The sequence below is a fragment of the Cucurbita maxima genome, unplaced genomic scaffold (assembly GCF_002738345.1).
Source record: "Cucurbita maxima cultivar Rimu unplaced genomic scaffold, Cmax_1.0 Cma_Scf00044, whole genome shotgun sequence".
Classification (NCBI taxonomy): domain Eukaryota; kingdom Viridiplantae; phylum Streptophyta; class Magnoliopsida; order Cucurbitales; family Cucurbitaceae; genus Cucurbita; species Cucurbita maxima.
Genome location: NW_019272060.1, coordinates 19,636 through 31,741, shown reverse-complemented (window position 1 = coordinate 31,741; position 12,106 = coordinate 19,636). Strand labels below are relative to the sequence as shown.

At 36.7% G+C, this 12,106-nt stretch overlaps 2 protein-coding genes across 2 annotated transcripts; one reads left to right on the top strand and one right to left on the bottom strand.

Annotated features, from left to right (window-relative positions):
- The first annotated feature begins 562 nt into the window (after positions 1-562).
- LOC111470308 lies at positions 563-4,110 on the top strand. The gene is made up of 3 exons (XM_023115858.1): positions 563-987; positions 2,957-3,095; positions 3,735-4,110. Exons 1-3 carry the CDS (start codon positions 628-630, stop codon positions 3,917-3,919), a joined length of 684 nt encoding a protein of 227 aa, XP_022971626.1. The 5' UTR covers positions 563-627; the 3' UTR covers positions 3,920-4,110.
- A 1,821-nt stretch (positions 4,111-5,931) lies between these two features.
- LOC111470306 (U-box domain-containing protein 26-like) lies at positions 5,932-7,490 on the bottom strand. Its single transcript, XM_023115856.1, has one exon. It carries the CDS (start codon positions 7,311-7,313, stop codon positions 6,117-6,119), a length of 1,197 nt encoding a protein of 398 aa, XP_022971624.1. The 5' UTR covers positions 7,314-7,490; the 3' UTR covers positions 5,932-6,116.
- Between the last annotated feature and the right edge of the window lie 4,616 nt (positions 7,491-12,106).

The following is a 12,106-nucleotide window of genomic DNA, read 5'->3' as shown; positions in this document are numbered from 1 at the left end:
GATCATGTGAGATCGTTAGAGATAAGTCATTCTCAAAGTTAAGGAGTTTCTCTGATTTATGAAATCTTTGATTTCAATCTCAAACGGGATTTTGTTGAATACGTTGAAAAGGTGAACAAAGTTATCAGGTAGGTGGGATGGGGAAGCCTTCTCCGTTCCTAACCTTGCTTCTATTTCAAATCTCATCATTCTAAATTTCCCATTATAGTTCTTTTTTCCATTTTTAATATTTTCTTTTAAAAAATATTTATTCTAAATAAATTAATATAAAAAAAATGTTTTATAAGAAAAAAAAATTATAATATAGTGCTTAGAAATTTCGGTCCCCGGAGAAATTTCTCTTTTACTACCTCTACCTGCTTTATTTTTTCTGTCCACATTTAGCTAACGAGAAGAAATCTCTCCACTCCTCTCATTTTCGGTTTAAACGAAAATTCACTGCTCCAGGGCCTCATGGACCAGTCCCTGATGAATTCCACACCTTCTTATCGTTTTGTAAATTGTAGTATGAGAAAATATAGAGAGATATTTAGAAATTTGATTCTAAAACGATATCTCAATGGTTAAGGCAATCTATATTGAAAATATGAAAATAAGGCTGAAGTTTTGCCACCAAAATCAACAGCCATGCCCATGGCATCTCCAACTGCAACGCCACTGATTCCCCATCTCCTCTTTCCCTCGTCTTCCACAAACCCTAACCCCAACAAACCTTCAAAACCCATCTCATTTCCTCGATTACCCACCAAACGTTTGCTTCTCTTCTCCCTTCCCATCGCCACTGCCCTTCTCCTCCCAATTCCGAGCAATCCGATTCAGCCCAGTTCTTGCGACGCGCTGGAAAGCTTTGACCCTGTCAGCCGTTCTGAGCGAGAAGCGAGTGCTGTTATTTCCCGAAGAGTATCTGAAGCTGTGGAGCTTCTTGATAAAGGCAGGGAGTTGCAAGCTCTTGGTGATTTCGATCAAGCTCTTCTCTACTTCACTCAGGTTTCAACTAATTTTGCGACTTTTATCATATGATTTTAGTTTTCGTGCAGATGTGTTTTTATAGTTGTGCTCATTGATTCGGTTCCGATTACTCTGTTTGAGGACTTCGAATTCCTAAATTTAATGCTAGGCGTGATTTCTGTCATGGTATCAGAGTCATGCCTGTCAATAGCATACTCAAGTGTCGAACAAAGAAGCAAGTCTCGAAGGTGTAGTCAAAAGTGACTCAAGTGTCGAACAAAGGGTGTACTTTGTTCGACGGCTCCAAAAGGAGTTAGCCTTGATTAAACGAAGACTGTTCGAGGACTCCATAGGCTTATGGGAGGCTCTATGGTATATGTTGTAGGAGAAGAAGATTGTTGAGGATTCTTGGAAGAGAAGTCCCACCTTCCCTAATTAAGGGAAAGATCATGGGTTTATAAGTAGAATACTATCTCTATTGGTACGGAGTCTTTTGGGGAAACCAGAACCAAAACCATGAAAATTTATGCTAAAATTGGATAATATTATACCATTGTAGATGTATATGATTCCCCGCTAAGTCTTGATTGGCCTAACCTATATAAACAATGTTCAGCTGCAGTCTAGATATAATGTTTATTAAACTTACGGCAGACATCGTGAAAAATTGAAAAATTAATATGCTTTGGCGGAGGCTTAGTGTTGCAGTTGTACTTTTCTTGGCAACAATTTGACGATTGTACCGCACTCACTCCCAACACTGAGTGAGTCAAGTCAACTTAAGATCGCGTCACCTTCGACCGGGCAACATATGTTCAAGCCTTTGGCTCCATTTTGAGAAGAAGGTTTTAGAAAACGGAGACAGGGAGATTTTGAAAGAGAGTTTGAAAGCAAGATTGAGAGAGATTGAAAACAATGTTATATGACTACAAGCAAAAGGCAACACAACGGCTTAAATAACATATAACTTTTCAGGTAGGGAGAATTTGACAACTAGTCGCATCACCCTATAAGACAAGGTTATTTAGGTCTAATAGGCCTAGATGTGATTTCGCCGAACGGTCATACAAAGTCTAGGTGAGAGGAACTGACGACTAATCGCATCCCCCTATAGTACATTTTGGGACATTTTATGTCTACCAAGCATAGACATGATTCTGCCGAACTATCCTACACTTAGAAAATTCAATAAGAAAATTATACGTCATGAAAGCAGTAAAGGAAAGCAATAAAGTGATAAAAGACAAGGATTTAGGCATGCTATGGTATGCAGTCATGGGCAACACGCCTTAGACAATCATCATGACCATGACACTTAGCATGCATTCAAGTGGGCATGATCAGAATTTGATCGGGTTTGCTGTAAACGAGTAATGAAGAACCTGCCCACCTCTACGCTCTAAGAACCGATATGCCTTGTTTTGAAACTCCTCTCTTAATTGCAATTGAGAATTTCCAACTATGGATTGTGCTTCCACTAATATATGTATAACAAGTCATTCATGATTTGAAACGAGGACTTAACTGAACATCAGAGATTTTTTATTATCCAGATAGAAGTATGAGAAATTATTACGTTTTGCATTTATGATTGTGCTTGAGATTAGCGTCCGTGCCATGGTGGATCATTAAAATTCTGATGTTCAGGAATTTTCGCATAAACAATCATTCTATAGGCTCTAAGATGCAGATATCTTAGAAAACATAAAATTCTGAGTGTTGTTCTGAGAATCAAATAGAAATAAGAGGGTTTAGCATGTGACAAGAACGGTGAGATCCCACGTCAGTTGGGAAGGAGAACGACAAACCTCTCTCTAGTAGACGTGTTTTAAAATCCTTGAGGGGAAGCCCTTAAGGAAAAGTCCAAATATGACTATATCTATTAACGATGGGCTTGAGCCATTACTAGAAGACTTTAGAATTCTTTCGTTTTGAAGCTCATTATCAATCCACATCCCTTGTTTTGTTGAGAGAGAGTTAATTAGTTTTTGTTCTTGTGTAATTTCAGGTAATTGATAAATATAAAGATTTTGCCTTCTCGGACTATGCTCGAGTAGGCCGAGCATTCGCCCTGTATGAAATTGGTCACCGAGAAGAAGCAATTGCAGAGATGGAGGATGTTTCCATATCACTGAAGGGATATCCAGGTAACTTGAATAGATTTTCCACAACAGTTTTAGCTGGGGAAATGAACTTTCTCATACAATGAACAAGTCATTGAACATATATGAGAATATGTTATTTAATGATTCTTCACACAAAAGTTTGCATCAAATTTATGAAATTTTGAGGGCCCAATTTCAACTAAGTTTTAGGTCAAATAGGATGAATTTGAGAGTTTGAGGTAAAAAAATGATACACATCTCAAAGTTAGTTGTCATGATTGAGGTGTACGATTATGAGACATGGATACTTACTTGATACAGAGACTATGAATGTTGTTCTTAGAAAATCAAGGGCGTGGACATGGAACAATCACGTATATTAGTATTACATTCTTATATCATTTTTAAAAACTCTTCATGTCTATCAGGTCCGAGCCATGAGGCTCACCCCGGAGCCCCTGGTATAGGGGAGAAAAACTTCAAATCTCGATTATAAAAAAAATCAATAATTTATACATTCATTCATATATTTAAAACAAGTTTGATGTATTTCACTCTCAAAATATCGAGTGAAATTCGGAATGCTCTCGAGAGACCAATTATAATACTTCATGAGAAATATTCCTGGGTGTCTCTTCTCTTATAATACTAGCATTGATGTATCAGTATATTATTTTGCAGAAGTGCATGCGGCACTGGCTGCAGCCTTATACGTGGATAAACATGCTCCATTGCTGGCTGAAAACCAATTCACCATAGCAACTTTGCTTGATCCTCATTATGTGGATATCTCGTATGTGAAAGAAACAAAGCACTGGCCTCCGAGTTTGATTAGTTCTTTGAAAAATTTCTTAACACTTTCTTAGACATTTGTAATAATGTATAATACATACAATACAGCTTCTGTCATAAAAAAAAACTGAATTCCTTGTTTTCTAAGTGTACAAAATGTATCATAGTCTATAGATAACTCTACAAACCCATGCAAGTAGTAGAAAAATAGTTTATTTCAAATCTCTTATCCCTTCAAATTGTAATATGAATTGATTTTCTTTCATTTGATCTTGCTCATTGCTTATCCTCCTTCATGTTTGTTCATCAGCTATTCCGTTTACTTTCTTGTGGATCTATCATTGAATGTCGAAGGTGTAGTCAAAAGTGACTCTAGTGCCGAACAAAGGGTGTACTTTGTTCGAGGACTTCAGAGGAGTCGAGCCTCGATTAAGGGGGGGTTGTTCGAGGGCCTCATAAGTCTCAGGGGAGGCTCTATGGTGTACTTTGTTTGAGGGGAGGATTCTTGGGAGGGAGTCTCACATCAACTAATTTAGGGAATGATCATGAGTTTATAAGTGAGAAATACTATCTCCATTGGTATGAGGTCTTTTGGGGAAGCCCAAAACAAAGCCATGAGACCGTTTGCTCAAAGTGGACAATTTCATACCATTGTGGAGGTCCGTGATTCCTTGAATATAGATCTTGAATCTATTAGGAACATTTATGGGAGACTTCATTTTTTCATGTTATTAGCCTAATCCATGAAGTTGAATGGAAAGTTGAGGTGGATAGAGATGGATAATGGAGGTAGCAAAATTGTTGTCAGTTATTAAGGTTGATTGACCCCTACTAGAAAATGGAGGTCACCATTTAGGAAAGCTTTTCTTTCACGCTGAAAAGTCTTTGCTAATGCTTTGATATTAACTTTTGAAATGGCTAGGCCACAATGCTTTGTCCTCGAGTTCTTTTAGATCTCTTGTGGGTCCTCATATTAATAAAGAACTCTCTCTTTTACGGCCATTCTAGTGTTCATAACATGCTTTCACAAACAAATTTTTTCTCACTTCTTCAAGAAAGTTCACAGAAAATATTGCATCTCTTTCTCATTGTTCAATTATTTGTAGTTGTGATGTGCTTTTTTGGGAAGGAAAAGTCCCATCAGAAAGATGCAGGGGTTCAGAATTCAGGAAAAATGCCATCGTTGACAGGCAAGCTGGAAGAAGTGCTTCCAGCAAATTGAGTGGGCCATTCAAGCATGTGCCCTGCCCTTGCCTTTCTAAACCACATGTAAATCTCTTCAGTTGCTGATACTATTATTAAGTTGGAAGTATTGGACACTTGTCATGATTATTAATAAGGTGTATCATGATATTTACAGGCTTTCAATTCTGAACCTCCTATTGGACATGGCAGACTTGATCCACACATCATCAATGGCTGTGATTCTGTCTCAGGTTCACTTAATTTAATCTGCTTTAGTGATTCTCTTGTATCAAATCAAATGATACCAAATTTTGATGTGTGAATGTAACCGCTAATGCTTATCGTTAACCGATATTGTCTTTTTTTGTGTTTTCTCTTTCAAGCTATTTCTGGAGGTTTTTAAGACGTGTTTTCTAGGGAGAGGTTTTCACACCCTTAAAAATAATGTTTCGTTCCCTACTCCAACCGATGTGGGATCTCACAATTCACCATTCTTCTAGACCCAGCATCCTAGTTGACACTCGTTCCCTTTTCCAATCGATGTGGGATCCTCAATCCACCCCCTTTCGGATCAGAACCAGACACTAGGCAATGTGCTAGTGAGGAAGTTGAGCCTCGAAGGGGAGGACACGAGGCAGTATGCTGAGCCCCACATCAATTGGTGAAGGGAACGAGTGCTAACGAGGATGCTAGGCCCAGACAGAGGGTGGATTGTGAGATCCCACATTAGTTGGAGAGAGGAACGAAGCATTCTTTACAAGGGTGTGGAAACCTCTCCCTAGAAGACGTGTTTTAAGAACATCGAAGGCAAACCCGAAAGAAAAAACCCAAAGAAAACAATATCTGATAGCAGTGAGCTTAGGCCGTTGATTGAGACAGGCATATTATAAGAGTTTTCAGATACTGAAATGCATTTGCATGTGACTATAAATCTCCAATGACTGGATGTTTCTATACCTGATGATGTACCCTATTAGATATTTCTTCTATAGCCAATCAAATTTGCAGGCTATAATGTAAAGATTCACATTTGAAAGGGAAAAAAAAAAAAAAAAAGCTGAGGGGATAGAATATTATTATCACACCTTACATATTCCTTTTGTCCTCAACCCACTTGGATCTAAGAAGCTTGAGCAGAATTCTCGCCTTTGTTTTGGTCTTTGCACAGCACTGACTCTGCAATAGCAGAAGCAATTGACTCAATACTCCGCCTCTAATGGCCTCTTCTCTTGCTTCCACTGAATCATAACATAAAATTATAAGTGATCCAACAGCACTTTCACTGCCTCCAAGATCTGATACTCTAAAAACCATCTTCACAATAGCATTCACACCATTTGGATTATTTACCACTTCCACTTTTGCACTTCTCATGACTAAAAGTTTCTCAATTGCTGCCATTGCCACTCTTGCAGAGCTTCTTTCTCGTTGTTGAGCATTAGAAATGTATGTAATAAGCCCTGTAACTGCACCTTCCACAACCAAATTATTGATGTGTTGTTCCATGTTACTTAGTGAACATATGGCTTTGGTTGCAGCATCGGATACCTCCGAGTTATGGCGTAGAAGTTGCACGACTTCACGCAAAAGCTCGGTAGCGTTTCCGAGCAAAACACCAAGATCTTTAGTCTGAACTGAAGATGAAATTGCCTCAACCAGCTGACACAAACTGATCTTGATGGTGGCAGTGCCATGACTAAACAAAACCATGAACCTTGATAGTTTAGACTCCTCCATTAGCATATTTAGGGACTGTATCTGATCAAGAGAAACCATAGAAACCACAAAACTAAGCGCTTGCTCTACAAATTCCTGATACTCTTGTGATAGTTTAGCTTCTGCTTCACCAAAAACCAACTCCAAAAGCACTGACAAGAACCCAAATTGGACGAAACAAGAATTACGAGAAGGAAACTGTTCACATAAAATCCTAACTCTTTGAAGAACTTGAAGCTTGTATTCATAAGAAAACTCATGAGATTCAAGTTTGGTTCTCAAAGCAGCCATGGAATCAATAGCAGAAACGCAGTGAGGGCTTATTTGGTCACCCATTTGAAGCCACTGGCTAATCAAATGGCGAAGAGTATTATTAGGCACAAAGGAAGGGTCATGAAGCTTCTGCATTGTAACAGGACATGTGAGGTTCCCAGATGCCAGCCATTTCTGAATGCTGGATCTTTCATAGGTCTGTCCTGTGCAAAGGGTCACAGGATCCTTGAACAAATCCAGACTTATTGGACATCTAAACAAGTGAGGGATGGTCTCATGAGCTGCTTCTTTCATGGGGAAGTACTGATATGGATCAGAGATTGTGGTGTGCAGAGTGACAGAGATCAGAAAGAGAGGCGGCTATCCGATGAGTGTTCTTGTAAGTAACGATATGAGGAAGAAGTGTAAGAAAAATTGGTCCCCATTTCCTGTGATATGATATAGAATTCAGTCAAACTGACCCACCATGAAACAATAATAGTTATTGCCTTTGAAGTTTGAATCGACCCTCTTAATAAGAAAAAGTGGCCAAGAGAGAGAGAGATTTGACTGAGAAATGTTCCATGAGAGAGAGAGTTTTGACTAATATCTCTAACTCCCCTCCTAATAAATATTGTTCTTTTTGGTCCATTACGTATCGTCCTTAGCCTCGCAATTTTAAAATATGTTTATTAGGGAGAGGTTTTTGCACCCTTATAAAAAAATGTTTCGTTCCCCACTCGAACCCACTCGAACTGGTGTGGGATCTCACCGAAATTTTCTTGTTCCATGAAAAAGAGGGAGCTTTGAGTATGTAATGTTAACAACAATCCCTATATTCTTTAGAAATCTCATCTCAATTATGGTATAGCGATTATGAAAACTCAACCCTCTTTTTTTTTTTTTTTTTTTTTTTTTTTTTTTTTTTTTTTTTTTTTTTTTTTTTTTTTTTTTTTTTTGTCGAGTTGTTTTTCTTTAATTATTTTGAAAAATCATATTTATTATGAGATCTCACATCGATTGGAGAGAACGAGTATCAGCGAGGACGTTGACCCCAAGGAGGTGGATTGTGAGATTTCACATGGTTGGGACGGAGAATGAAATATTCTTTATAAGGGTGTGGAAACCTGTCTCTAGCATACGCATTTTAAAAACCTTGAAGAAACTCGAAAGGGAAAGCCCAAAGAGAATAATATTTGCTAGCGGTGGGTTTGAGCTCTTACACTTATCCAAAATACATCGTTAACATTGGTTACGAGACCAAGCAAATGTCAACCTGTAAACCGACTCAAATTTTTTTGTTTTTCCAAAAATTCGATATAATTTATTTTTGGTTCGTCTAGAAGGCATATTAAATGGGAAAAATCATTGAAGTAATCCACTTAGAATCCATAGTTTTTTCTTCATCATGACATTCCATCACACATGAACAACCTTTTTGTAGCAAAGAAGCCAAAGTTTATTTGTTCACGTAAAGTGTTAGAAAAAGGAAGTCAATATATTTTAATAAATAAATTAATAAATAGAAACACCCTATAAATTGCCTTTTTTTGTGAATTATCCCCTTATTATTATTATTTTTGTCTTCAAAAATTTTAGAAATATGTTCTATTTAATATAAAATAAAATTTCAAAGACAAGTACACAAAACCGTGAGGCCGGTGACGATATGTAACGGACAAAAACGGACAATATCTACTAGTAGTGAACTTGGACGGTTACAATGTATGATATTTAAAATTTTATATAAACGATAAATTTCAAAGGGTAAATCAAGTGGATGCAATTTAGTCTTCCTAAAATAATCCAAATTCTACTAACTTTCCAAATTATATAAAGGTGATCTTGTTTAAATAACGGTCAAAAATGGACGACAATGATGATGAACACAGTTGATCGAACATAATATTTTATTCAAACTAATGTCTATTTATATTAATAGAATGAAAAATGGTCGACATAAACTATTTATGATTTAAAAGACTAATGAATGAAAAAATGTGATTAATACTTTTTGAATAAGACAGTTTCGAATCAATGAACAGAAACGTTACTAAACAACGTCATTTGATATCGTTTTTTTGAACAATGTGTTATTTTAGGGTAGCGTTTAAGATTAAATGCATGCACACCCACCATATTTATTCGAAGGGCAAATTAATTCCATCGACTTTGACTTTTGACTTTACCAAACCTCCCCCACCTCACTACCCAAAGTTTAGTCTATTATTCCTTATCTACTTTTTGGTATGACTTTCTAAGCCAAAAAAATTGAGGTTTGTGTTGATAGAAGCTATTCATTGTATCGTTTCTTTAGGGGTAAGTCTTGTTGTGGTCCTCGAACGATCATTAGATTCATTTTATTTTGATTTTTGAACTTTTAAAAAATGTTTGTTTTTCTATTTCGATGGTATAGATTGAATATATGATTTGAAATACGTGTGTATTTGTTATTAGAATGAACGAATTTTAGTATATCTTAATAGATAAGACATCAACTACCATCTTAGAAATAGATTAAAGGCGTTTTGAAGCTAAGCTATATAGATTCCGTAAGTGGGTAAGTGGGTTAGATTAAAAATGTCCATTTAACCTGCAAAGCGAGGGCTCTATGGAGACCTGTCCTAAATGGGGTGAAAAAATTCTTGTTTCAATGGACAATAAGGAAGGAACCGAGAAAATATTTCTCTTCGTTAGCTAAACGAGATTGGGGACGAAGATTATCTTCTCTGTCCCCGTTTCCAACCCTACTTTTAATATTAGTGTGGAACAACTTTTAAATTTCAAATAATAGATTAATATCAATCCTAAAAAATCAACCCTTTAAATCTTAAAAAAATAAAAATCAAATGAGACCATTACTAACCATATTCAAATGATTTGAGAATCCGATCAATTTGAACTATTTAACTCAAGTAAAATAGTGGATTGGGTTAGATTTTTTTTCGGTTCAGATTGTATTAAATTTTTTTAAAATTAAAAAAAAATTCGAGCGGGTTCACAAGTTGACATTTTTTTTTTCGAGCAACCCGAAAGATAGGGTTACAACTCAACCTTACTTTCTCATACTTTTGTGATTATTATGAAGATTAAGAATATTTGACGTTTGTAATTGATGCATTGTGACTTGTAAATATTTGATATTTCAACTTTATAAGATTTTAGTTATTTGTAAGTTTTTTTTTTTTTGAATAATTAAAAAAGAGAGAACGACCTGACCATCCTATCTTGGGTTGTGAACTTTATTCGTGTTGTTCAAGTGATCAATTCAACCAACCTAAAATATTTGGGATGATCGAAAAAGATTTATCCAACTCAATCCAGCCCGGGAAGACTTTTTTTTTTAATTTTTTTTTACACCCAATTTTTTATTTTAATGTCAATTTCAAAAGGGAAAGTCAAGAATATTTTAGCTTTAATGTTCCCTCAAGATTAGGTAAGTTTGGCCAAAAGATATTGGAAGAGAGAGAGAGAGAGAGAGAGGAGAGAGAAAGAGAGATTGAGACATCGAAGCAACAAAAAGACAGATGAAAGAGCAATATACATAAGAATTCAAAAACAATAATTTATATTAAAAAAAAAGAAAGAAAATGATCTTTGAACTCAATCTTGTCGGCCAGTTGATCAGCTCGAGTTACACTCACAATAGTCTTTCATTAGATTTTGGACACTCTCCTTTGTCTTAACATTTATTAATGAGAGCTGAAAAGACCATTTTACCCTTTCGGAGTTGATTTTGACTCTTTTTTTTCTTTTTTTCGTAATTTTCTTTTTAATTTTTGAGTTATGGACATTTTTTCTGAATATTTTTCTCTCCTACCTTATCTCAAAATTCGGTTTCTAAAATCTAGCAAGTTTGGGATTTAACAAAAAAGTTGAAAATTTTTGTATAGGCTGAGTTTAGGAGTTACAAAATCATATTGTAATCCTATATTGGATGTCCTCTTACGAATTTTCATACAAAGTATGTGAATCAAGATAAAGTATGCTAAAAGAAATTGTGTTGATTTGTGGAGATAGTTTTACTTGTGTAAGCAAATTTAAAATAAGTGTGTAACTCGATAGTGGGATAACTCACCAAGAAAATGGGTTGCTTACTCTAAAGAAGTGCCCCAAGAGTGAGTGCACATGTTCCTCGAGCTATTACCTCGTGCTTAAGGTGAGTGACTTCAGAAGTGTTGTGGAGACTAGTATTCAGTTAAGAGAGAGCATCAAGATGAACATGAGCAACACATAAAATGTAGTTGCGGTAAGATCGGAGAAGTATCATTGCAGCATTTGCCACATGAAGGTGGCCTAGTTGAGAAGATGGTTAAAGTGTAATGCCAACACGAGACTATCTTATAAGCTTCTAGACCTTGCTTTCGATAAGGTTATGGCCATGACAAAAAAATATCGTGACACACAAGCCCACTTTGCTACTATAAAGTGATGTGACCATGACAAGAGAATGTCGTGATATAGATCTCTATGTAGCTCAGGGAATACGATAGTTGAGTCCAAAGTGGCCATGTTTGGAGTGAACTTCCTCTAGCTCAGGTGAGAAATGCCCATGCTAGTTTTTCTATGGTTTGTTTGGTGAGAACCGAGTTGAGTCCGAGAAGTGGGTGAGTTAGTTCCCTAGTGGGATAGCCCACAACAATTAGGTAAGTTGTGTTTTCCTGTGCGGGAGTCCGAGAGAAGTTTCGTTAGTGGCCATAAGTGGTGTGCAAGTTTCCATATTCACTCTAGAGCACGATCAAGTTCAGCAGATAAAGTTAGCAGTAAGTCTGATGTTCGAATTATCATTAGGACAATACCAAGATTAAGTGGGAGAGAGTGTCACAATCCACAATGTCATTCTACCCCCAAGTAAGCCATCGAGAACGATGACTAGTTTAAGTGGGGAAAAGCGTCACAACCTCACTATGAAAACAATAAATTGTGATCCCCAAATGCCGACAAACAAGATGGTTACCCTCAAATGGCATCCATTCAACCACGTGAGGGGCGAGACAAGACAAATGCTATGATGCAACCGAGGAGGACGATGCATCCTCCAACATACTGAGAAGAGTGCATTAAAACCAAGTTGAGGCATAGACAAAGTTGGAGAGAACGAGGCGACA